We start from the raw sequence: 26,537 nt of genomic DNA, 5'->3' as shown, positions 1-26,537 counted from the left end.
TCAAAATGTGACCTGATTTGGAGATAGGGTTTTTGCAGATGTAATTAGTTAAGATGAGGTCATAGTGGTTTAGGGTAGGTCCTAAGTCCAATGATTGGTGTCCTTGTAAGAAGGCCACATGGGGACTTCCCTGGCTGTACCGTGGTTAAGACTTCGCCTTCCAATGCCGGGGGTGTGGGTTCGATCCCAGGTCGAGGAGCTAAGATCCCATGTGCCTCGCAGCCAAAAAACTGAAACATAAAACAGAAGCAGGGACTTCCCTGGTGGCACAGTGGTTAAGAATCCGCCTGCCAATGCAGGGAAAAACGGGTTTGATCCCTGGCCCAGGAAGATCCCACATGCCGCAGAGCAACTAAGCCCGTGCGCCACAACTACTAAGCCTGCGCTCTAGAGCCTGCGAGCCACAGCTACTGAGCCCACATGCCACAACTACGGATGCCCGCGCTCCTAGAGCCCAAGCTCCGCAGCAAGAGAAGCCACTGCAATGAGAAGCCCGCGCACTGCAACGAAGAGTAGCCCCCACTCGCTGCAACTAGAGAAAGCCTGTGCGCAGCAACGAAGACCCAACGCAGCCAAAAATAAATAAATACATTTATATATTTAAAAAAAACAGAAGCGATATTGTAACAAATTCAATAAAAACTTTAAAAATGGTCCACATCAAAAAAATCTTAAAAAAAATAAAATAAAAGAAGGCCATGTGAAGACACACACAGGGAGGAAGGCCGTGTGGAGGTGAAGGCGGAGACTGGGGTAAAGCATCTCAAGGCGCGGAACACTCAGCGCTGTCAGCAGCCCCCATAAGCCAGAGAGGCATGGAACAGATTCCCCTCAGCACCTCCAGAAGGAGCCAACCCTGCGGACACCTTGATTTTGGACTTTTAGTCTCCAGACCTGGGAGAGAATAAATGTTTGTTGCCCTAAGCCACCAACGTGGTAATTTGTTATATATAGCAGCCACAGGAAACTAACAGAGAAACTGACTGCTTAGGAGAGAAGGACTGTCAGGGTTGGGGTAGAGGTGGCCGGAGGAACAGCAGGGAGACGGCCGGAGCAACGTGCAGGTGGGAGATGCCGGGGTCCACAATCCACACACAATGAGTTCCAGGAGCAGAATCCGTGGAACCTGTTTTATATATATATACACACACATACACATATATACTTAACTCTGTGCCTCATGGATGGTGAGGTTTATATACTGTGAAATTCTATGTAAAAATATCATGTATAATACTGTTAAAATATCCCATGCGCAAAAAAAATTATCCCATGCTTTAATCAGGTGGTAAATCAATTATGTTTTAAGAAGTGAAAAAGAGGGTTTCCCTGGTGGCACAGTGGTTGCGAGTCCGCCTGCCGATGCAGAGGACACAGGTTCGTGCCCCAATCTGGGAAGATCCCACATGCCGCGGAACGGCTAGGCCCGTGAGCCATGGCCGCTGAGCCTGCGTATCCGGAGCCTGTGCTCCGCAACGGGAGAGGCCCCAACAGTGAGAGGCCCGTGTACCGAAAAAAAAAAAAAAGTGAAAAAGAAAAAGTGAGCACTTGGCCCAAAGAGGCTAAAGTCAAACACACTTGGCTTGTTCAACACCCAGCCTGGGCTGACGTAGGAGGGAAACCCCTACTCACACCTACACCATAGGGCCCCACGGTGCCTTACCTGCCGGCATCTTGTGAGATGGTCACTGACACATCCAGGCCCAGTGTAGTAACCCTCTTACATACAGCGTCCATGTCAATGATGGAGTCAATGCTTTCAGGCCCATCCTCCACACAGCACTGGGAGCCAGGGCAGAATCGGCAGTTGTCCAGCCCCTTGTAGCCCTTGTTGTGCCCGCACTTCTCCAGCGTGACTGTGGTCGCCATGCCTGACACCCCCACATGCACCACCAGCTGCAGACAGATGGGCAAGGCTTAATAGGGTCTGGTCATGGGACTGGGAGTCCCCCCAGGCCAAGGAGAGGGCAGCATCCTCACAGAGCTCTGCTGGGGGTTACCTGCTTTCTGACACCTTGCTGCTGGAACAGACCCTACAGTCACTCTTACAGAAAGGTGTGCCAAGTGAAACATGCAAGAATGTGAAATATGCAAAGATGTTCATTGCAGCTTTGTCATTACAATCAAATATTGGAAACAACCTAATTAGACATCCATGGTGAGGTGGGGGCGGGGGGGGGGGTTGGATAAATAAAGTATGAGCTACTTTGTAGCTGTTAACATGCCCAAGGCAATTCTGTGTGAAATAATCTTCAAGACACATCGCCAAACACAAAAGGCAAGGTATAATTTCCAGGAATCTAACCTAAAAACAATCAAAGGGATAATAATTTGCCGATGGTCACTTCGGTGTTATTTATAAAAGTGAGGAAAAAACCCCCAAAACATAGAAATGACCAGCATGCCCAATAATAGGAGAATGGTTGTATTAATTATTAAATATTACCCAGCTGTTAAAATAATGTTAAGGGAGAATTTTTCATGACCTGCGTGATTAAATGCTCATGATAACATATTTATAAAAGGCAGGATACCAAACTGAATACAGTTTAACTTCAAATATTAATTATTTGTGTGTATGTTTATATACAGAAAGGGCACTGTAAGAAAATATGTGAACATTTAAAATAAAGACTGATGAGCACACTGTGCCATACGGCAGTCACAGGACACATGTGGCTATTGACCATTTGAAATGTGGCTGATACAAACTTTTTTCTATGCATTTTCTTTATTTGATTATTGGTTATTTCCCTACGGTGATATATCTCACAGTGACTTTTTTTTTCACATCTTTATTGGAGTATAATTGCTTTACAATGTTGTATTAGTTTCTGCTGTATAACAAAGTGAATCAGCTGTATGTATACACACATCCCCATATCCCCTCCCTCTTGCACCTCCTTCCCACCCTCCCTAGCCCACCCCTCTAGGTCATGACAAAGCATCGAGCTGATCTCCCTGTGCTATACAGCTGTTTCCCACTAGTATATATATGTCAATGCTACTCTCTCACTTCGTCCCAGCTTATCCTTCCTCCTTCCCATGTCCTCAAGTCCATTCTCTGTGTCTGCGTCTTTATTCCTGTCCTGCCCCTAGGTTCATCAGAACCATTTTTTGTTTTTTAGATTTCATATATATGTGTTAGCATACGGTATTTGTTTTTCTCTTTCTGACATACTTCACGCTGTATGACAGACTTTAAGTTCATCCACCTGACTACAAATAACTCAATTTCATTTCTTTTTATGGCTGAGTAATATTCCATTGTACATATGTGCCACATCTTCCTTATCCATTCATCTGTCAATGGACACTTAGGTTGCTTCCATGTCCAAAAATAAACACAAAATGGGCTTCCCTGGTGGCGCAGAGGTTGAGAATCTGCCTGCCAATGGAGGGGACACGGGTTCAAGCCCTGGTCTGGGAAGATCCCACATGCCGCGGAGCAACTAGGCCTGTGAGCCACAACTACTGAGCCTGCGCATCTGGAGCCTGTGCTCCGCGACAAGAGAGGCCGCGATAGTGAGAGGCCCGCGCACCGCGATGAAGAGTGGCCCCGGTTTGCCACAACTAGAGAAAGCCCTCGCACAGAAACGAAGACCCAACACAGCCAAAAATAAATATAAATAATTAATTTAAAAAAAACACACAAAATGGATTAAAGACCTAAATGTAAGGCCACACACTATAAAACCCTTAGAGGAAAACATAGGCAGACCACTCTATGACATAAATCACAGCAAGATCCTTCTTGACCCACCTCCTAGAGGAATGGAAATAAAAACAAAAATAAACAAATGGGACCTAATGAAAATTAAAAGCTTTTGCACAGCAAAGGAAACCATAACCAAGACGAAAATATAACCCTCAGAATAGGAGAAAATATTTGCAAATGAAGCAACTGACAAAGGATTAATCTCCAAAATATACAAGCAGCTCAATATCAAAAAAACAAACAACCCAATCCAAAAATGGGTGGAAGACCTAAAGAGACATTTCCCCAAAGAAGATATACAGATTGCCAACACATGGCTGATACAGATTGAGATGCCAGTGCAGCACACACACCAGTTTCAGAGACTGGGCATGAAAAAAGAATGTAGGGAATTCCCTGGTGGTCCAGCGGTTAAGACCCTGCGTGTTAAGACTCGACTGCAGAGCACGGAGATCTCACATGCCGCGCGGTGCGGCTAAAAAGTAAAAAAAAAAAAAAAAGTAGCTGTAGTATAGAGGGTTGAATGGTGATTCCACCACCACCACCAAAAAAAAGAAAAGGAAAGGAATGTCCCTGTCCTAATACCTGGAAACTGTGACTGGGAACTTATTTGGGAAAGGGTCTTTGCAGATGTAATTAAGTAAAGGATCTTGAGATGAGGTCCTCCTGGATTACCTGGATGGGCTCAAAATCCATGGACAAATGCCCTTAAAAGAGACACACAGAGCAGGGACAGAGAGAGGGGAAAGGAGAAGGTCATGTGGAGCCAGTGGCAGAGGATAGAGTGATGAGGCCACAAGCCAAGGAATGCCTGGGGCCACCAGAAGCTGGAAGAGACAAGGAAGGATCCTCCCCTAGAGCCTTTGGAGGGAGCCACAGCCCTGCTCATGCCTTGATTTTGGACTTCTGGCCTCCAGAACTGTGTGCTTATAAATTTCTGTAGTTTTAAGACACCTAGTTGGCAGTCAATTGTTAGGTCAGCCACAGGATGCTAATCCATGCAGTACGATGCTTAAACAGTACTTGCGGGCGAGCACAAATGTATATGAAGATGCATGTGTGTGAAGAAGATGTGAGTGATGACAATAGCCATGGTACCAGTTAACCACTATTAAGAGCTTACTATAGGGACTTCCCTGGTGGTCCAGTGGGTAAGACTCCACGCTCCCAATGCAAGGGGCTTGGGGTTCTATCCCTGGTTGGGGAACTATATCCTGCATACATGCCGCAACTAAGAAGTCTGTGTGCCACAACTAAGAAGTCCGCATGCCACAACTAAGAGTCCACATGCCGCAACGAAGATGCCGTGTGCCAAACTAAGACCTGGCGCAGCCTAAATAAATAAATTTTTTTTTTAAAAAAGAGCTTACTACAGACCAGGAGTTCTCAACCAGGGGTGAGCCTGCCTCCAGAGGATGTTTGGCAACATCTGGAAACGTTATGGGGTATCAAACTGGAGACACAGTGCTCCTGGCATCTCATGGGTGGTGGCCAGGGATTCTGCTCAGCACCCTACAGTGCACAGCACAGCCCATCACAGAGCAGGCTCTGGCTCCAGTGTAGCTGAGAAACCCTGGGGTGGGCTGAGAATTGTTTACTGCCCTACTGGCCTCATCTCTCTCATCCCCACCACAAACTCATGATGTTAGTGCTTGTGATAGCGAGATCTATAGTAAGAGACATACATGTGTTGGAACTTCCCTGGTGGTGCAGGGGGTGAGACCCCATGCTCCCAATGCAGGGGCCTGGGGTTCGATCCCTGGTTGGGGAACTAGATCCCACATGCATGCTGCAACTAAAAGTTCTCATGCCACAGCTAAAAGCCCGCATGCCGCAACTAAGACCCAGTGCAGCCAAAATAAATAAATAAATATTAAAAATAAAAAAAGAAATATGTATTTGTTCTTAGTTCACTCTTCCTGGCACAGAGCTCCTAAAACCGTTAGAGTTCCCTAAGTGATGAGAGCAATAAAGATGTCCTGTTTGGTTAATTTTTTTTTTTTTTTTTTCTGCTGCATGGCATGTGGGATCTTAGTTCCCTGACCAGGAATCAAACCCGTGCCCTCTGCAATGGAAGCGTGGAGTCCTAACCACTGGACTTCCAGGGAATTCCCCTGTTTTGTTAATGAGGTAACTTTTGGAAAGCACCTTAGAATGGGGGCTGGTTGCCAGGGGAACCAACCACATGATTAGAGGGTTGGAACTTTCAGCCCCACCCCCCTACCTCAGAGGAAGGGAGAGGGCCTGGAGATGGAGTTCAGCTGGGGAGAGTAGGGCGCTTGGGAGGGCGAAGCAGCATATGCTTGGGAGGGCGTAGGACAAAGCATACATTGTCCTATGCATCTCTTTCATCTGGCTGGCTGTTCCTGAGTTATATGCTTTTATAGTAAACCGGTAATACAGTGAGTAAGTGGGGTTCCTGAGTTCTGTGAGCTGCTCTAGCAAATTAATGGAACCCAAGGAAAGGGTCATGGGAACCCCTGATTTATAGCCAGTTGGACAGAAGCACAGGTAACAACCTAGACTTAAAATTGGCATATGCAAACTATTTTATATAGAATGGATAAACAATAAGGTCCTACTGTAGAGCACAGGGAACTATATTCCATATCCTGTGATAACCATAATGGAAAAGAATATTAAAAAAAGAATGTATATATATGTATAACTGAATCACTTTGCTGTACAGCAGAAATTAACACAACATTGTAAATCAACTATACTTCAAAAAAAAAAAAAAAGATTGGCATCTGAAGTGGAGGGCAGTGCTGTAGGATGGAGCCCTTACCCTGTGGAATGCGATTCTATCTCTGGGTAGGTAGTGTCAGAATTGAGTTGAATTGTAGGACCCACAGCCGCTCTCCAAGAATTGCTTGGTGTGGGGATAACCCCACCCACGTGCTGGAATTGGGTGGTAGAATTTTAGTACTTCAGTCACCCCTCGCTTCGGTATCCACAGGAGATTGGTTCCAGGTTCCCCCCCTCTTCAGATAACAACAGCTGGGGATGCTCAAGTCTCTCATCTAAAATGGCGTAGTATTTTCATATAACCTACTGCACATCTTCCTGTGTACCTCAGATCATCTCTGGATTGCTTACGATACCTAATAGAATGCAAATGTTATATAAATAAATAGCTGTCAGCTCAAGGCAAATTCAAGTTTTGCTTTCTGGAACTTTCTGAATTTATGTATTTATTTATTTATTCTGCACTGCACGGCTTACTGGATGTTAGTTCCCCAACCAGGGATTAAACGCGGGCCCCCAGCAGTGGAAGCATGGGGTTCTAACCACTGGACCACCAGGGAATTCTCTGGAATTTTTTTTCAAATATTTTTGATCTGTGCTTGGTTGATTCCTGACTATTATTATTTCCACCTGTCACAGGAGGAAACTGAGGCACGGGGAGCCCAAGGAGCTTCCCTGAGACCTCACAGCTCATCAGTAGCAGCCTGGACCCAAAATGCTTCTTCTTTATTCCTTTCTATATAGTGAGACATTTTTAAGACATCTTCATGCCTTAGGTTTTCTTTTTAGCTAGAATAAGGCAGGACTATATAGACAGTAGAGGAAAAAGCTCATTCACAGAACCTTCAGTCACATCTCACTGAGCCTCCAGGTCCCCCTCTGTAAAAAGGGACAAATTCTAATTTTTTTAAAAAATAAATTTATTTATTTATTTTTGGCTGTGTTGGGTCTTCGTTTCTGTGCGAGGGCTTTCTCTAGTTGCGGCGAGCGGGGGCCACTCTTCATCGCGGTGCGCGGGCTTCTCACTGTCGCGGCCTCTCCCGTTGCGGAGCACAGGCTCCAGACGCGCAGGCTCAGTAGTTGTGGCTCACGGGTCCAGTTGCTCCGCGGCATGTGGGATCTTCCCGGACCGGGGCACGAACCCGCGTCGCCTGCATTGGCAGGCAGATTCTCAACCACTGCGCCATCAGGGAAGCCCCCAAATTCTAATTTTTAAAAAAGAGTTTTGAGGGAGCTTCAAGGATGGCGGCATCCACGGCACTGACTCTGCAGGAGAGCCCCAGCATGAAAAAAGCAGTGTCGCTGATAAATGAAATAGATATAGGAAAACTTCCACGATTGCTCACCCCAATTCTTCAAAAACTTCACCTGAAGGCTGAGAATAGTTTCAGTGAAGAAGAGGAAGAAAGACTCCAAGCTGCATTTTCTCTAGAGAGACAAGATCTTCACCTAGTTCTTGCAACAATATCATTCATTTTAGAACAGGCCGTATATCACAACGTGAAGCCAGCTGCTTCGCAGCAGCAGTTAGAGAACATTCATCTTAGACAAGACAAAGCAGAAGCATTTGTCAATGCTTGGTCGTCTATGGGTCAAGAAGCAATTGAAAAATTCAGGCAGAGGATTCTCGCACCCCACAAGCTGGAGACGGTCGATGGCAGCTTAACCTTCAGATAGATGGCCCACTCTGCCCAAGCAAAACTAAAATCTCTTCAAGCTGTGTTACAGCTAGGAGTGAGCAATGAAGAGTCGAAGAGCCTGAAGGAAGTTCTTGTGGAATTCAGTCACAAGGAATTGTTTGATTTCTATAACAAGCTTGTGACCATACAAGCACAGCTGGATTCCCTTACAGGATGTTCTCCAAGACTTGTTTCTCTATATACTCCTGCCACCTTATTATTTTGCACTGAAGATAAACGGCCAGGTTGTGTTTTCTGAAGGATTCGTTAGCTTTCTTCTTGTAAATTATATGGCTTATTGCTTCTTATCACAGTAACGGCCAAGGAAGATCATTGTTCTGAGTACAGATGTTCTAATATACATTCTCTAGTTCTGTGAGCCAACAGCAAGCAATTGTTAAGAACACTTCTGTTTTAAAGGAAACAAAAGTGAATATCGTATTGTTTTTACTGTCCTATTTTTGCTTTATTGCCTGACCTTTTTGTTTTTTACATACTTGATGATACTTTTATGTATCAAGAAGGGTCCATGGATACAAAGTGTAATGTGTACCTTAGAACACAGAACTTCATTAATTACAATAATAAAAATAAGAAAGTAGCCACATTCAAAAAAATTTTTTTTATTGGAGTATAGTTGATTTACAATGTTGTGTTTCAGGTGTACAGCAAAGTGAATCAGTTATACATATATCCACTGATTTTTAGATTACTTTCCCATATAGGCCATTACAGAGTATTGAGTAGAGTTCCCTATGCTATACAGTAGGTCCTTATTAGTTATCTATTTTATATATAGTAGTGTGTGTATGTTAATCCCAACCTCCCACTTTATCCCACCCACCCACCCCTTACGGGACAAATTCTACTTGAGGTGCAATGAGAGGGCTTCTTAGAAAGGAAGATACCTCCAGCCAGCCCTGGAGGATCTGAAACAGCAGGCTAGGGTCGGAAGCTGAGTGAGGCCCCCACAAAGGGGACTGGGACTGCACTTGTCAGAGATACCAGCCCAGGTAAGTTCCCAGATGGCTCCTGCCCAAGGTCTTGGCTGGGCCAAAACTACCTCTGTGGGAGGGTGTGGTTCCTGCCTGTCTGGCCTCCATTCCATCATATCGGGTTAAAACCACAGCTCTCTCCCACAGCTATTTTCCCTTTGTGGACCACCCTCCACTTCTTCTCATTCTAGGAGGTTTGGAGAGAGGTGACACCACCCTCTGGCCACCGGAGTGGGCATGTGGGACTCAGGCTTCACAAATCAGAGCATTCCTTCTTCCCCAACCATAGTGATTGGCTCAGGGACTGGCCTGTGACCCGAGCCAGCCAATGAGAATCAGCCATAGACTTTGGGGAATTATTTGGAGGAGAGGTGTTCTCTTTCTGCTGAGTGGCTGAGTTGGGAGGATATCAGCCAGCAACCACCTATCTTTGCCACAGCAAAAGCAAAGTGGAAAGCAAAGCAAAGCTACGTGGTCAAGAGAGGAGGCTGACGACATTGGGTGAGCACCTGAATCTATACCACCTGAAGCACCTGAAGCTATACCTAAAGCATACCAACATTTGGGCTCAAGCTGGATTGAGGTGTGATTTGACTGTCACTTATCACCAAACAGGTCATGACTGATACAGAACTCAAGTGGGACAGAACCAGGCTCTGTGAAGTTCCAGATGTTGGCTTTCCTCCCTCACCTCTAAGGGTAACCCAGGAAAGTGCGGCACTTTAGGAAATAAGGCTGTGGCGTCAGCCATGTGATCAGAGCAGGAACAAAGTCACACGAGCCATCCATGTGTGGGGCACCCACCTGCAGGTCCTGATGGGGAAGCACCTACCTTTCCCCCACTCATCTTTGCCCCATTTACCTGTGGACTGTGCTTCTCCCACAGAGCGGGGATGAGCCTCTGGACTGTCTTGTACTCCACTGGAATCTCATACACATGCAGGTCCACGCTGTCACCGAGCCCCAGCTTCTCCAGCTCCTGGGAGCAAGAGCAGAGGAAATGTGGCATTAGGTCAGGGCTGCAGGGATAACTAAATCCCTGGGGACAGAGTGACCTATCCTCAGAAGACAGGCGGGGTTCCTGACTCACTGCAGAGCGGGAAGGCACATGCGCTGGCCTATCCCAAAGATCCTCCCTCAGCCCCTTCCCCACCCCCTCTCTCAGCATCTCCGTGGGCAGCAGCATGATACCATGGCCTCTGAGGCTAGTCTCCTGGATTTGAACCCTGCCTGTGGGGGGAAGGGCAGTGACTTGGGCAAGTCACTCAACCTCTCTGTGCCTCAGTTTCCTCATCTGTAAAATGGGGATAATAAAGTACTTACTTCACAAGGTAGTTATAACAAATGAAGGAACTAATTCACGCTAAAGAGTTCCAAGCAATGTTTGGCATACTGTAGGGACTCGAATAATGTTGACTACCATTACTACTATTATTTTTGTTGTTTGTTATTATGCTCTCCCTTTGTTACACCTGTTAAGAATTATTTATAGACTTGGTGCATGGTAGATAGCAGGGTCTCAACATATATTTACAGATGGACCCAACTCCTTAGGGAGCCTCTAACCATCTCAGGAATGAAGGGGTTTAAGAACATCATGAATTATAAACAAAAATGGGCTATGATGACCCCAAATTTCATAGCAGCACTATTTACAATAGCCAAGACATGGAAGCAACCTAAATATGTCCATCAACAGATGAATGGATAAAGAAGATGTGATATATATATAAATGGAATATTACTCAGCCACAAAAGAGAGTGAAATAGGGACTTCCCTGGTGGCACAGTGGTTAAGAATCTGCCTGCCAATGCAGGGGACATGGGTTCGAGCCCTGGTCTGGGAAGATCCCACATGCCGCGGAGCAACTAAGCCTGTGCACCACAACTACTGAGCCTGCGCTCTAGAGCCTGCAAGCCACAACTACTGAGCCCACGGGCCACAACTACTGAGCCCACAAGCCACAACTACTGAGCTCACGTGCCACAACTACTGAAGCCCACGTGCCTATAGCCTGTACTCCGCAACAAGAGAAGACACTGCAATGAGAAGCCCGCACACTGCAACGAAGAGTAGCCCTCGCTCGCTGCAACTAGAGAAAGCCTGCACGCAGCAACAAAGACCCAACACAGCCAAAAATAAATAATTTTTTTAAAAAAAGAGTGAAATAATGCCATTTGCAGCAACATGGATAGCCCTAGAGATTATCATACCAAGTGAAGTCAGTCAAGCAGAGAAAGACAAATACCATATGATCTCACTTATATGTGGAATCTAAACAAAAATGATACAAATGTACTTATTTACAAAACAGAGACAGACTCACAGACCCAGAAAACAAACTGACGGTTATCAAAGGGGAAAGGGCAGGGAGGGATAAATTAGAAGTTTGGGATTAACAGATCCACACTACTATATACAAAATAGATAACCAACAAGGACCTACTGTACAGCACAGGGAACTATATTCACTATCTTGTAATAAACTATAATGGAAAAAATCTGAAAAAGAATATGTATACATAAGTACATACATATATATGTATATATAAATATATATCTGGGAAAAAAGGGCTATGATGGATCACCACATGCGTACTTTTCTGGGGAAACACGGATGCTTTCCTCAGATTCTCAATGTGGCAGAGCCCATGACTGGGCCTCCTTCCCCCAGATGGCCCACAACCCAGAGCACAGCAGACCCAGAACCAACTTTCCCGGAGGAATGATGATCCTGGCAGCTCTGGCGTCCAGGGGTGAGCAGAGACGTTCAGGGATGAAGGTTTCAGCTCAATATCAAAAACTGAGCATTCTTCATGGTAAAATTAATACCCCAAATAATGATTATCGGTCAGGCTGTTTCATATTATTCTCAGATCTCATGCAGTAATTTGGACATGCTACCACTGGCGGATGTTACAGAGTTCTATGGGCAGGTCCCAGGCGAAGCAGTTTTTGCATCTGGCCGTGCCGAATTCACTAGAGGTGAGCTCTTTTTTTTTTTTTTTTTTTTTTCACGCTGCGCGGCTTGTGGGATCTTAGTTCCCCGACCAGGAACTGAACCCAGGCCCATGGCAGTGAAAGTGTGGAGTCCTAACCACTGGACCACCAGGGAAGTCCCTAGAGGTGAGTTCTTGCATCTCCTGCAGCGGCTGCAGGATTTCTTTCTCTGGTTGCCTTGACCTTGCTATACCCACGCTATGCCAAATCTGTGCCCCACTGACTGCAGTTGCTCTGGAGAGTATCCGATGCCTGGAACAGCTAATTCCAAATTGCTCCCCAGAGAGGTCACCTGGAGACAAGGACATCTGGAGGGTAGGTGGGGCGAGGCAGGTGTGTGTGCGGGGGGGAGTCTCAAATGCCAACACCAGGATCTGGGACCCCAGCCCTCTTGCTAAGCCCAGTTACGTGTGACATCAGGAAGCCCTCCCCGCCGGACAGAAGAGGGCAGAGCGCAAACCTGCTCCCCAAACGTGGTGCACGGTGAGCTGCAGACACTGATGGGTAGAGGGCTGGGGGGGAGGGTGGTTATATTTTGTGTGAGATCTATTTTAAAAGACGCTAAAGAGAAAACTTTGTAAACTATTTAATTTCTCCCACAATCATTTTTCTTAGTCACTGATATTTTTATTCTTCATGCTCCTTTGTCTTCTCAACTCCCTGGAGTGTGGTGGTGGGAATCAGAGGGGACTTTCTTCAAGGGTTTATGGATTCAGAGACGAGGCAGGCCTGGTGCTCGCTGGCACACAACCATGATTCCTACCTGACCGTATTGTTTTTTACACCATTGAACCCCTGAGAAGCGCTGGAGGTTTTAGATCTGTGCTCCCTGTTTCCATTCCCGTGATTTTATCAATATTCACCCTGTTTGTGCACGCTGCACGCCCGGAGTGATTATTCTGAATGGCCACACATTAAAAATAATAGGAGGTTATAGACCACTGTTTGCTTGACGCTTGTTGGATACACCCAAGTTTTGTTTTGGCAAATTGATTTGGAGATCAAGCCCCACCTCCTCCCCAGCACTGCCCCAGCCTCCTGTCCCCCAAGGCAGCATCTAAAATCACAACGCAGGCTTTCCCTGCTTCCGCTCTGCTGTGGCTCCTGCCACGCTCAGAATAAAAATCTTAACTCCCCACCATAGCCCACGATGCCCTGAGGGGTCGGGATGCTGCCCTCCTCTCCCTTTGTCCCCCTTCTGCTCACTTCTCCCAACACAGCCTCCCACATACCAGACTCACTCCTGCCTCAGGGCCTTTGCACTGGCTATTCCCTCCACTTAGAATGCTCTTCCCATCACTTTCCAGTCAGTTGACTCCTTAGCCTTCGTGTCTCAGCCTCCCAAGAAGACATTCTGGATGCCCAGCCTGCTTTACATGCTCTCTTGGTCCCACTGGTCAATGTCTTGGCCACGGCCCAAGATGTGCACACATTCGGTGCTGGTGAATGTCGGCTGAACAAGTGAGCAGTTCAAGCTTGGACTGAGAGCAAATACAGACCCAGGTGAGCCTGGGCAAGTACCCGACCCTCCTGAGGGTGCCTTGTTTTTCTTAACTGTAAGTGGGGGTTTGGACTCACTGCTGGCTGTGACCGCTTTCCTTTTCATCCTTTCCTACATTTAAAAGTAGCTCCTAACTATTTGCAACAGCTGAAGTATCCATCACTGGATGAAAGAATATAAACAAAATGTGGTCCATCCATACAGTGGAATATTACTCAGCCATGAAAAGGAATGAAGCACTGACACATGCTACAATGTGGATGAACCTTGAAAACATCATGCTGCATGAAAAAAGCCAGACACAAAAGGTCACATATTATATGACTCTGTTTATGTGAAATGTCCAGAACAGGCAAATCCACAGAGACAGACAGCAGATCAATGGTTGCCAGGGGCTTGGGGACTGGGGATGGGGAGTGACTGCTAACGGGGACAGGATTTCCTTTTTGGATGATAAAAATGTTCTGGAATTAAATAGAGGTGGTGGTTGGACAACACTGTGAATGTAATAAATGCCACTGATTTGTATACTTTAAAATAGTTTTATACTATGCAAGTTCATCTCAATTTTTTTTAAAAAGGAAAAAAGCAGCTCTTAATTGCATGGATGGTGGAGGGTAGGAATCAGGGGTGGAGCCTCTAGAGCCAGGTGACCAGGTTTGTTCTCCCTCCCCTCCCCTCACTCCCTGGCTGGGTGACCCTGGGTAAGTCACTCAACCTCTCTGTGCTTTAGCTCCCTCATCTGTAAATGGGTGAACAGTAGTATCCATGTCATAGGGAGAAAAAATAAAACAATAGAAGAAACTAGAAAAAATAAAACAATGTTAAATTATATTTTAAAACATTAATGTGTTTCCTTTAAAAAAAATCCAAAAAAATCCAAAAAAAATCCAAAATTTCTGCCTAATATGGCATAAGTGAAAAAAAAATAGATAAAATGTGTAAAATAACAGTTTTCAGACGTGGAGTTGAGGAGTCAAAGCTGAGGTTCTAGAAAGTGTAAGAAGGCTACAGTTTGCAGAGTGGAGTCGTGGACAGGAGGTACCTGGGGGGGAAGAGGAGGTAGGGGGAGGGAGAGGAGGGGGGAGGGGAAGGGGAGGAGGGAAGTAGGTAGAGAGTGTGTGTAGAGAGGGAGAGAGGAAGAGAGAGGGAGAGAGAGGGAGGAAGAGAGAGAGAGATCAATCTAGAAGTTGATCCAGAGATCTTTTGAGAGTCCGAGGACTGATGGGTTTACACGCATGCAGAGGCCAGGGACAGAGCCACTTGAAAGGAACAGAGGGAACAAGCCTCCGAGCTCACACCAGGTTGGAAATACTTGTTCCCACCAGCCAGAGTGGAAAAACTTCACAAGGAAGTAGAGAAAAATTAGCCCCAGAGCGGAGACTGCTCTGGTTCTGCCTAACAAAACTGAACAGCAAGGCTGGAAAGGAACTGTTTCCAGTAGCTTAATTGTATCCCAGAACAAAGATCAAGAATATTTTGAGGAAATACAAAAGGATACAGCATGCCACAAGGTAAAATTCACAAGGTCTGGCATCAGTTGAAACTTACCAGGCATGCAAAGAAGCCAAAAACTACCACCCATAATGAAGAGAAAAATCAATCAATAGAAACAGGACCGGGGGCTTCCCTGGTGGCGCAGTGGTTAAGAATCCGCCTGCCAATGCAGGGGGCATGGGTTCAAGCCCTGGTCCAGGAATCCCACATGCAGCGGAGCAACTAGGCCCGTGAGTCACAACAACTGAAGCCCGCATGCCACAACTACTAAAGCCCGAGCACCTAGAGCCCAAGCTCCGCAACAAGAGAAGCCACTGCAATGAGAAGCTCGCGCACCGCAACAAAGAGTAGTCCCCGCTCGCCACAACTAAAGAAAGACCGCACGCAGCAACGAAGACCCAATGCAGCCAAAAATAAAATAAATAAATATTTTTTAAAAAGAAAGGAAAAAAAAAGAAAAGAAAAGAAACAGGACAAGGGAATTCCCTGGTGGTCGAGTGATTAGGATTTCAGTGATTAGGATTTCATGCTTTCACTGCCAATGGCCCAGGTTCAATCGCTGGTCAGGAAACTAAGATCCCTCAAGCCACGTGGCATGGCCAGAAAAAAAAAAAAAAAAAAAAAAAAGAAATGAAATGAAGTGAAACAAAATAAAATCTACAGAGTAAATATCCACTTCCAAGCCCTCCACACACACATAATTTGCAGGAATTTCAAATTCCCAACTGCCTGGGCAGGAGGAAGCACCCAGATATGTGAAGGCACCCAATCTGGGGTCCTCCTCTTTTCCCTTAAATGATGAACTGTGTCCCTTTATCAGGATCTTGAACATGTAGGGGAAATGGGGATACACAAACTTTTCATTTTTAAGGAAAGTGGGGACTTCCCTGATGGCACAGTGGTTAAGAATCCGCCTGCCAATGCAGGGGACACGGGTTCGAGCCCTGGTCTGGGAAGATCCCACATGCCGCCGAGCAACTAAGCCTGTGCACCACAACTACTGAGCCTGTGCTCTAGAGCCTGCGAGCCACAACTACTGAGCCCACGAGCCACAACTACTGAGCCCACGAGCCACAACTACTGAGCCCACATGCAACAACTACTGAAGCCCACGTGCCTATAGCCTGTGCTCCGCAACAAGAGAAGACACTGCAGTGAGAAGCCCGCACACTGCAACGAAGAGTAGCCCCCGCTTGCTGCAACTAGAGAAAGCCTGCACGCAGCAACAAAGACCCAACACAGCCATGGAAAGCAGTGAAGCATTGATTCATGCTACAGCAGGGACGGACCTTGAAAATGTTATGCTGAGTGAAAGGAGACATAAAAGGCCACATTCAATTATGTTTTCAAAAGTGAAAAAGAAAAAGTGAGCACTTGGCCCAAAGAGGCTAAAGTCAAACACACTTGGCTTGGGCTTCCCTGGTGGTGCAGTGGTTGGGGGTCCGCCTGCCGATGCAGGGGACGCGGGTTCGTGCCCCGGTCCGAGAGGATCCCACGTGCCGCGGAGCGGCTGCACCCGTGAGCCATGGCCGCTGAGCCTGCGCGTCCGGAGCCTGTGCTCCGCCAACGGGAGAGGCCACAGCGGTGAGAGGCCCGAGTGCCGCAAAAAAAAAAAAAAAAAAAAAAGTTCCTATAAAAGGGTTTCATCTTCAAAGAATTCATGGAAAAGGCTCTGACAAGTACAGGTTTCTGGTAACTGACTATACTGCTGAACTGAATGAATAAGCATTTTCAGAACTCTAATGGAAAAGTGATGAATTCATAAAAGTGCTAACAAAAGACCAAGATAAAAAACAATTAATTACATGGGACTGAGTGAACTGATGAGGATGATTATAATTTGTGTGACTTTCTGTTTGAATAAAAAAATAAAGTTAAAAAAATGCATTTCCAAAAAGTGAGCCTGAAACCAAAAAGGAAAGAAGTGCTCAAGAATGATACAGGAGCCAGCCTGAAGGGGCTGCCACGGGCCAAATCCGGGACAATTTGAACATCAAAATTAAGAGAGAAGGATGTAATAACCTATACAGGAAAAGAATCTGAAAAATAATAGATATATGTATATGTATAACTGAATCACTTTGCTGTAGACCTGAAACTAACACAACACTGTAAACCAACTATACTCCAATATAAAATAAAAATTTTTAAAAAATTAAGAGATTATCATCTGTTGAAGACAGTACCCATGAGTCCACGCAGATACAAATAAACTCACAGAAGGTCTTAAAAAGTGTCAAAGGTAAGATGGAACTAGAAAACCATCATTTGGCAAGCATCATACTAAAATAATAACTGATTCAGGTGAGACTCACCAGGGGATGCTAATATGGTCTCAAAGCATCTCTTTACAGGGTCTCAAAGTATCTCTCTATGGATGCTTTCTCATCACAAAGGGCAAGAGAGTAACTTTGCAAAGAAGAAATCCATCAGACCTCACCTTTAGCAAGTGATCAAGGTCAATGATGCCAAGAATGAGACGCAGCAATATAACCAGTGCCTCCTGATATGATGCATGGAGAAGGACACAACTTTACTTCTGTGGGATTCCTGCCCCCAATACACACACAGCCTCCATCTAGTCATGAGGAAACGCTGGAGGAGCCACCCTGACGGACACTCTCCGAAGGATTGAGCAGTTCTTAACAAACATGTCATGCCGTGAGACACAAAGGAAGACTGAGGAATTTTCCAGGCCACAGGGGATTAAAGAAATGGGACAACTGAACCCTACATATAATCTGGAACTTTCTTCTGCTGTGAAGGACATTAACAGGGTGGTTGGCAAATCTGAATAAGGTCTGTAGATTATAGAATTGTATCAATGTCCAATAAGCCTGATTTTGATCACTGTGCTGAGGCTGTGTTTTAGGAAACACACGGTGACTTATTTAGGGATAGAGGAGTATCATGTCTGCAACTGACCCTTAAATGACACAGAGCACGACAGTTCCTCAAAATATTAAACACAGAATTACCATAGGATGCAGTCATTCCACTTCAGGGTCTATACCCACAAGGACTGAAAGCAGGACCTTGAAGAGATATTTGTAGGCCCATGTTCACGGCTGCATTATTCGTAAGAGCTAAGATGTAGACGCAACCCGAGTGTCTACTGACCTATTAATGGATAAGCAAAATGTGGTATATACAGCTTGCGACCAGGCAATGGGATATATATCAACCTTCAAGAGGAAGGAAATTCTGACACATGCTACAACACGAATGAACCTTGAAAACATTATGCTAAATGAAATAAGCCAGGCGCAGAAGCACAAAACTGTATGCTTGCATTTATATGAGGTCCCTAGCGTAGTCAGATCCATAGAGACAGAAAGGAGAATGTGGTAGCTGCCAGGAGCCGGGAGAGTGAGGAATGAGCAGTTAGTGTTTAATGGGGACAGGGTTTCAGTTTAGGAAGATGAAAAAGTTCTGGAAACCAATGATGGTGATGGCTGCAAAACAATGTGAAGGTACTTAATGCCACTCAACTGTACGCTTTATAATAATGGTTAAGGTGGTAAAGCTTATGTTATATATATTTTACCATAGTTTAAAAAATGACTTGGAAGTCAAAAAATGTTTAAACTATATTTATCTACCTACCTATTTATCTATAGAGAAAGAGCAAATGTAATATAATGTTAACACTTGGGGAACCTGGGTGTGAAAGGACTTCTTTGTCTTCCTCTCCTGCCGTGGCTGGGAGGAGAGATCTCCAGCAAAGACATCTCAGCATAAGGTAAATAATCTCATCTATCTTTACATCCTGTCAACCACGACCCAACTTTTTCTTACCCTCCTGTCCCCCACAGCTTGAAAGTTCCCTGCCCCCTCCCGTTTCTTTTCCGCATGGCCCTGGCAGTGCTTTCTGGCAACATCTTGAAAGTCCAGTAGTGAAAAGAATCCATCCCCCAGGTTAAGTGAGGACTTAAAAGGATCATCTTTATTTGTTCAGAGTTTCACTCAGGGAGTTATCCCCAAAGCTGTCCACGGGACAGGCCACCCATATGCCCAGGCAAGTCAATTTGGTGGAAGAATCTCTATGGGCAGGGGGGGTGGGGTACTGAGGATGCTACTAACTCGGTTAGTGACCAAGCCAAGGAACCCTCTATACGGCGCAGTAACCCTCCCGGTGGCCACCATGACATCTGATACGCCAAGGTCGGACCCCCAGCTCAGGGCAGCAGCCCCGCCTTATGGATCCTGTCTCTCTGCCCCTCTCCCTTCACCCAGCAGAAACAGGCGCTACATGCTGAGCACCACTGCCCGCCCAGAGTAACTCAAGGGTCTCTCCCACTGGGTGATGTTTACCAAGTATAAGTGGGAAGAATCGCCCACATCGACTTTTGACGGTAGGAAATGACCTGGTGCCACCAGGGAGCCATGGAGTGAGTCACCTTCTTGTGCTAACCTTTCCTCCTCATGTCCTCTGGGTTCCCACCTACCCCTCCCCATCTGGGGGAAAAAATAAACTAAGAAACCCACCATCAAAGAAATACACACACCCCATGGCCAGCATCCCCACAGAGAGGCGTCCGCATGCTCGCTAGAGACCCTGAGAGGGGCATCCTTGTTGCTTTACTCTTGGGGAGCAAACCCTGAAGCCCCCAGTGTCAGTGCCAATGGGAGGAGGGGTGGGTCGGGAAAGGAGACAGTTGTCCCCCCGCCACACACACACACACACACACACACACACACACCCCAATACAGGGTGAGGAAAAGCAGCCGGTGCCAGAGGAACACACCATCCCATTCATTTCTTTGCAGCTTGAGACCAGGCAAAACTCATCTGCGGTGACGGAGCTCAGGAAGCAGCTGAGGAGCGATGGGGGGCGGGGGGTGGGGTAGCAGGAAAGAATGTTCTGGGTTGATGGGAATCAACCACCTTGATCGAAGTATTGGTGACATGGGCATAAACACTTTTCACCAAAGTGATGGGGGCACTGAAGATCTGTACATGTTTTTATACAAATGATTCCCCAATTTTAATAAGGGCAATGGTGGGGGAGGAGCAGCTGTACCATTCATCTGAAGTTAACAGAAGTAGGTGGCCCGTAATCAAGCGAAATTCTTGGCCTCTGACCACTTTCTGCTCCAAAAGGACTGGACAGTCCTCCTGGGGGGAGGGTAGCAGCGCACCCCAAGTCCCACAACAATCTGCAGCCAGCACAGCCACCAAGCACAGACTGTGAAAGTAACGGGGCTTGTGCGCCCCAGACAACACATTGTCTACACCCCACCTACCTGACAAGACCCTGCCGCGCGGCTGCGTCTGACCGATTCCCTTGACCCCATAACAAAGACCCGCTTTGTTCCCTGGTTAATATCCTTAGCAGGTCTGTCTAGACTCACTGTGGCAGTAATTGTCCTGTGACCCGACTCCTCCTTGCCCCACTTGGGCAGAGAAGGCTACAGTTGGCCCCAAGCCAACAGAGTCCAAGCCCTCAACACCCACCTGAGCCTCCTAGGGCGAGAAAGACCCGCAGCCAGCATCCCACTCCCGCCACCCAAGACCTGCGGGGAGACGGGACACTTGAAAAATGCAGTCCCTCCTGTGTGGGGTGCCAGGGGCAGCGGCATTTTTTCCTGGGAAAGAGGAAAGGAGGGGTGCCCCTCTGTCCCCAGAACTCCCACCTCCAGAATGTGGCTGGTGGGAAACAGTTCACTCTCTGCTGGGGCGCCAGTTCACCCAGGGCATGAAGAAGGAAGGTCAGATAAGAGAGAGAGGAGAGAGACATAAAGAGAGAGAGAGAGAGAGAGAGAGAGAGAGAGAAGGAGGTGGGGGAGGGAGAGAGTCAGGAAGAGACAGAGACCCAGAGAGAGATAGAGGCACCCAGAGAGAGACTGAGAGTGACAGAGAAACAGAGAGAAGAGGAGAGACAGACAGAGAGAAGTGAGTTGGTCCCTGGCAGAGGAGAAGGAGTTCCTTCCACAGGTGGCAACTCGAGCTTCAGAAAAATCAGTTGGGACAGGAAGTAACGGCTGCTCACTCCGCCTCACCAAACACCCATCTTCAGCTTGAGGTGACAGACATCAATGGTTGCCCACAACTCATGTCTGGATCACACCAAGAACACTCTGAGGCATATTTTCTTGAGGGACGGATTTGACCCATCCAATGACTACACCCTTTCCATGGGCAAATCTGTTTTATCCAGAGTAACTGAAAAGCACCACCAGCAGCTCCTAGCCACCCCATGGGTGGATCCGGCAGATGCTCTGCTGTGCAGAAGGCATAAGACCCAAGTGCAATTCCAATGACACCAAGTTCTAGAACAGGTAAAACGCACCTATGGAGGCCATAAAGTCAGCAGAGAGGTTTACACCTGGGAGTGGGGTTGGCGGGTGGAGTGGGAGTAGCTGGGAAAGGACACAAGGGGCTTCTGCAATGGGGACGAACAGAGAAGGGGCTGAGAATGTTCTAGGTCTTGATCTGAACTCAGGTGCTGCGGAGGTACACGTGTCAAATTTCATGGGCTAACACTGCTGTGCGCACTCAGGGTATGTACGGGCAACTCCAGTTTTTGCTGTTGTTGCTTTTTTAAGGGAAACAATTGGATCTGGGAAGGTTGGCATTTTTTAGCTGGGGAATGGTGGAGAATTCTCTCTTCTTGTCTCATAAAGTTGAGGAAGAAAACTGAAAGTCTTCTAGAGGTGAGGTCTGGAGAGATGGGTGACTGAAATATAAGGGGTATGTCCCCACCGGCAGCAGGATGAAAAGCTGCCATCCTCCACCATCCGAGTCCCAAAGCTCGGAGGGATTTCCAAAGATTGTTTAATTGATTTTTCTCCTATTTAGATGCAGATCATAGTGTCTGGGGCCCAGGAATTCAGACACACGGCTTTGTGTCCACTCAGCCCCGTGAAGACTCCTGTCTGAAACTCGCACAAAGCCAGACACACATGTCTTCAGAAACACGCTGTTTCCTTTTTGTCTGGGGCTCCAGGGAGCGGGTGCGACGAGCAGGGCCTCAGACATGCTCCCATCTGCGGAATCCCGGGGATCCTGTCCCTCTGTTCCGCTAGCAAAGTGGGGTGAAATTTTTTAAAAAGGGAGAGGAATGTGGCCAAGATTTTGAGGTCTGGAAGAAGGGTAACAAAAAAGGTGGGGCACCCCAACTGGGAATAGACACACTGAGGTTTCAGCTTGGATTTTTCTCCGAATTCAGGGCTCTGGAGTGGAAAGCAGGGGATGCTTTAAATCAAGAAGCTAATGGGCTAGGATTAACACGAGCTTGGCTCTGGTCCGTGCAGATCTGATTTATATAAGGAGGAAACTTTTCTCTCTTTCTCTCTGCCCATTGTTCCCCAGTCTGTCCCTCCAAATGCCCCAACTGACAAAGAAACTGGAAGGCTCAGGACAGCGGGAGAGACCTCCTCCCCCGCAATATGCAGCCTTTGCTTCCTCCAGCTGCCAGGAAGCAACACTGAGGGTCACTGCACCCCCTCTACAAGGTTAATACATCCCCCAATATCCCTGCCTGGTCCCCCAAAACCTGGCTGTGGCATGGGATACTTCCGAAGAAATGCCACTCTGGTTTCTGAGCTGGATGACCTCAGATAACTCTCTCTGTGCCTCAGTTTCCTCATCCATAAAGTGGGCACAAGAATAACTGCACCTAAGGGTTGCTGGGAGAATTCAGCATGCTGGGCAGCAAAAAACACTTGGCGCAGAGCAAGCACTCAACAAACGCAAGCTACAGTGGTAATTATCTGAGAGGAAGTGTATATCAGACTTAAATATCTCTCAGGAAGCTTCACAGGAGACATTCTCTTCGTAGGTTACTTCCTTTCTTTGGTGTCAAGTATTTCCAGGGGAAGCCCAGCCCCAAGCCTGATTCCTCCCCTCTGGATCCAGTTACCTGGACTGCAATCCAGCTGGCATTCACAGTGTGTTCCCCAAAAGGGCCGAACCCTGAAAAAAATAAGAAAAGCAGCATGTCACCACCCAGCGGCCCCTCCTGGCCTGCCCAGGGCCAGGCTGCTGCTTTCATCCAGGAGAATGGAACAGGGAGCTTCGGGAGCAGCAGCCACCTGGGACAATGTCGGGGGCCTGGTCCCAAGTTTGGGGTGCACCCAGTGGCCCTTCAGAGCCCTCCATCACACAAACTTGTCTGCTCTTAACAGAAGCTGTGAGTCCTTTCTCGTCCTCACTTTCACCTGACCTTCATGCCCAGCAAGAGGCCAGTGCCCTCCTTTTGCCCCAGAAAAGGCTGGCCTTGCTCCCTTCCCGATTTCTTCCCCTATCCTTGACCCCTAAATATAATATAATTTTATCACTGTCTTTGTGCCTCCTCCCTGGACTCTGGAACTGCAGGGCCATAGGCGGTCTGTGAATCATCACCTGATAAGGAACGGCCCTTAAGGGATGCATGTGTATATCTCCCAGGTCAGGCTGTCCAGACATCATCCCACCACCCTCCTCCCTACTCACTCAAACTCCAGGCCCCATTTACAAACCAGATTCTCACCTGAGGATGTGCTAAGTGCTCTGCATGCCCTGTGGCATTCAGCCTCCCTGTGCCTCTCTTTCAGGCACGGGTGTTTCCTGGGCCCATTTTAGAGGAGCTGGGACTGAGGTACAGAGAGGTGAAGCCAGCTGCCCAAGGTCTCACAGCAAGAAGACGGAAGAGCACGGATTCAAACACAGACCCAGGAAAGTCTGTGGCCTCCCTCTTCTAATTGCCCCCAACACACCTAAAAAATAAACCTCTCTAAAAAATAAACCTCTCTAAGAAAGGCTGTCATTGAACCATGGGTCACTCCAGTTGGGCCAAGTGTCCCAAGTGGTATCATGGCCCTGGGAGGGATGCTGTTCCCTGGATCAGCAGGGGGCCCCCAAGTAGGGTCAGAACCTCTCCACCCCTTTCCTCCTCCTGCATGGACCAAGTATGAGTCCCAGCTCAGCCACTTACAAACAAGGTGACCTCTGTGAGCCTCAGTTTCCCCCTCTGCAAAATGGAAGCAGTAAAGATTTAACGAGCTCATGCAAGAAAAATGCCCAGTCCCGTGGCTGCCCGCTGAGTCAGGACTAAAGTAATAAATAAGCAGATATAGGAGGGCTGCAGGGGAAAGTGACCCTCTGGCAACTCGACACACCTGTTTGTCAGATAAGTGGCTTCTTCCGTATTCCTGGGAATTCCAGGACCAGCCCAAACCTCCCTGGACCACAATATACCTGTTCGAACCTTAGCTGGATTTCTCACTCTGACCCTCCTGACAGGGTCAAAATACCGCACGCCCCCACGCCGACCAGAGGCCTGGCAGAAACTGACCGCACACGAGGCTCCGAGGTGGAGTCTCCTAGAGGAGAAGCAGTTAGTTTTGGGGAGTCGGTGACAGTGGGGCAGGGGTCCAGACTCACCCACAAACAGCCCGGGCAGGAAAGATTTTGACCAAGACAGTCCTTGGGACAAGCGGAAGAACGGCCGGGCACCCGAGGTTCCCCAAACTTCACCTGCCCCTGCCTGTGGGGAGCAACCCCCCATTAGCGCAGGGCTCGGGGAGCAGTGGTTGGCAAGAGATTAACTTATCACGGGGCAGTTCCTGCCCGCAAATCGACCTTTGTCCCCTGGGACCGGGGGTGGTGACAAACCCGACCTCGGGAGGGGCAGGGAGGAGTCCAGTCCAGCCTGCCGGCCGGGCAGACACAAGAAACAAGCGCCCGGAGGGTCCCTGTCCCCAACCGGGGAAGGAAGGAGGCCAGAGGGGCCTGCTCCGTGTGGGGCACTTGGCAGGACACCCACGTCCTTGCCTGCCCCGACTCCTGACAGTGGGACCACAGGGGCGCCCCCTTCTCCACTTTCTCTGTCGCGCGGACTGAGCTGGGCTCCCGCGGGCGATGACATCTGCCAAACCTGGGACGACTTCTAGCACCTGCCCCACCCGGGCCACCGCGCTTCTTCCGGCCCCGCTGCCTCCGGAGCCGCCCGACCCGCCCCCGCCACGGGCCGCGGCTGCCGCGGCCGCCATCAGAGCACTACTCGCGTACCCGTCACCACCACCGCCTTCCTGGGCTGTTCCATGGCGGGCTCAGGCTGCGCCTTTGACCCACTCCTGTCCGGCCCGGCGAGCCCGTTGCTGCCGCTGCCGCCGCTCGGCCACCGCGCCGCCCCGCCCCCAAGCCCGGCCCCGCCCCGCCCTGGCCCCGCCCCCGGCCGGGCTGCTGGGCGTGCGCGTCCCCGCGACCAAGACGCAGAGTGCACGCCCCATCCCTAACTTTCCCCACAGTAGTGCGTGGTTGCCCCCACTCCCCAACCTCAGTTTACCCACCTGTACGATGGGGACAGTTCGTCCTGCAGGCTGTGGCCGCTTGAACTCGAGTCACACGCTGGGGACGAGGCTGTTATGCATTCCACAATGTTCACTGATCGCTTGCTGTGAGTTATATCGGTGCCCCCCACCTCCCTGTGAGCAAGGCTCCATTATTCGGCCCCTTTTACAGATGAGGAAACTGAGGCATAGTTCGGAAGGCCATTCACCTAAATCCTCCTGGGGTCACAGATGCGGCATTCAAGCCAGGAGTTTGAGGGAGGGATGAAATAAGGTGAAAACCAGGCACCCACAGCTGGGTGGTGCCAAAGCAGGCTCCTGTATTGCTAAGGAGGCTGACGTGGCCCCAGATACCTGGGCCTCCCCTCCCTCCTTCTCCCCAAACACAGCTGCTCTAGACCCAGCAGTCCTCCAAGGGCCCACCCAACACAGTCCCACCTTAGGGCCTTTGCACCACTTGCTGTTTCTTCTGCCTGGAACATACCCTACAGGTTCCTGCAAAACTAGTTGCTTCTTCAGGGCTTAGCTGGAACATCACCTCCTCCTAGGGGTCCTCCTCACCCTGGCTGAAATCCCCCACCCCAACTCACCACCACCCCAGTAGGTCCGTCTCATTTCCTTGTTTCATCCTCTTCAGAGCATTAATCACATTCAGAAATCATTCCTTTATAGGCACTGCTTTTCTTTTCTTTTTTTTAATTTTATTTATTTATTTATTTTTGGCTGCGCGTCGTGGGCTTTTCTCTAGTTGCGGTGAGTGGGGGCTACTCTTCATTGTGGTGCGCGGGCTTCTCATTGCAGGGGCTTCTCTTGTTGCGGAGCACAGGCTCTAGGCACGCGGGCTCAGTAGTTGTGGCTCGCGGGCTTAGTTGCTCCCCGGCATGTGGGATCTTCCTGGACCAGGGCTCGAACCCGTGTCCCCTGCATTGGCAGGCAGATTCTTAACCACTGGGCCACCAGGGAAGCCCGACACTGCTTTTCTGGTTTATTTCCCTTTTCCTGCCCTGACTTCCAGAAAAGGGTTATGTCTCCATTAGAGCCTTGTGCCTGGCACACAGTAGGTCCCCAACCCACATTCAGCAGAGGCCAGCATTCTTCCAAATATAGCCAAAAAATACGGCTG

The 26,537-nt window shown here is 48.2% G+C and overlaps 1 protein-coding gene and 1 pseudogene across 5 annotated transcripts in view; one reads left to right on the top strand and one right to left on the bottom strand.

Annotated features, from left to right (window-relative positions):
- The window catches only part of PGPEP1 (pyroglutamyl-peptidase I), a 42,182-nt gene extending 16,926 nt beyond the window's left edge, over nucleotides 1-25,256 (bottom strand). Inside the window, exons 1-5 of one of the 5 annotated variants that reach the window (XM_027084713.1) lie at nucleotides 24,507-25,127; nucleotides 23,005-23,057; nucleotides 10,003-10,119; nucleotides 1,664-1,896; nucleotides 621-1,126 (exon numbers count right to left, since the gene is read on the bottom strand). In XM_027084713.1, coding sequence (XP_026940514.1) covers nucleotides 988-1,126; nucleotides 1,664-1,896; nucleotides 10,003-10,119; nucleotides 23,005-23,057; nucleotides 24,507-24,630 — 666 coding nt within the window. In that variant the 5' untranslated portion in view covers nucleotides 24,631-25,127 and the 3' untranslated portion in view covers nucleotides 621-987. The other 4 variants (XM_027084716.1, XM_027084717.1, XM_027084712.1 and 1 more) reach the window with 4 other exon arrangements.
- Nucleotides 7,604-8,404, top strand: LOC113608858 (COMM domain-containing protein 10 pseudogene; annotated as a pseudogene).
- Nucleotides 25,257-26,537: the final 1,281 nt, after the last annotated feature.

This window comes from Aethalodelphis obliquidens, unplaced genomic scaffold (assembly GCF_003676395.1).
Source record: "Aethalodelphis obliquidens isolate GAN/ISIS:26980383/991018 unplaced genomic scaffold, ASM367639v1 scaffold53, whole genome shotgun sequence".
In the NCBI taxonomy this organism is placed as follows: Eukaryota; Metazoa; Chordata; class Mammalia; order Artiodactyla; family Delphinidae; genus Aethalodelphis; species Aethalodelphis obliquidens.
This window is presented reverse-complemented; position numbering and strand designations above follow the sequence as displayed.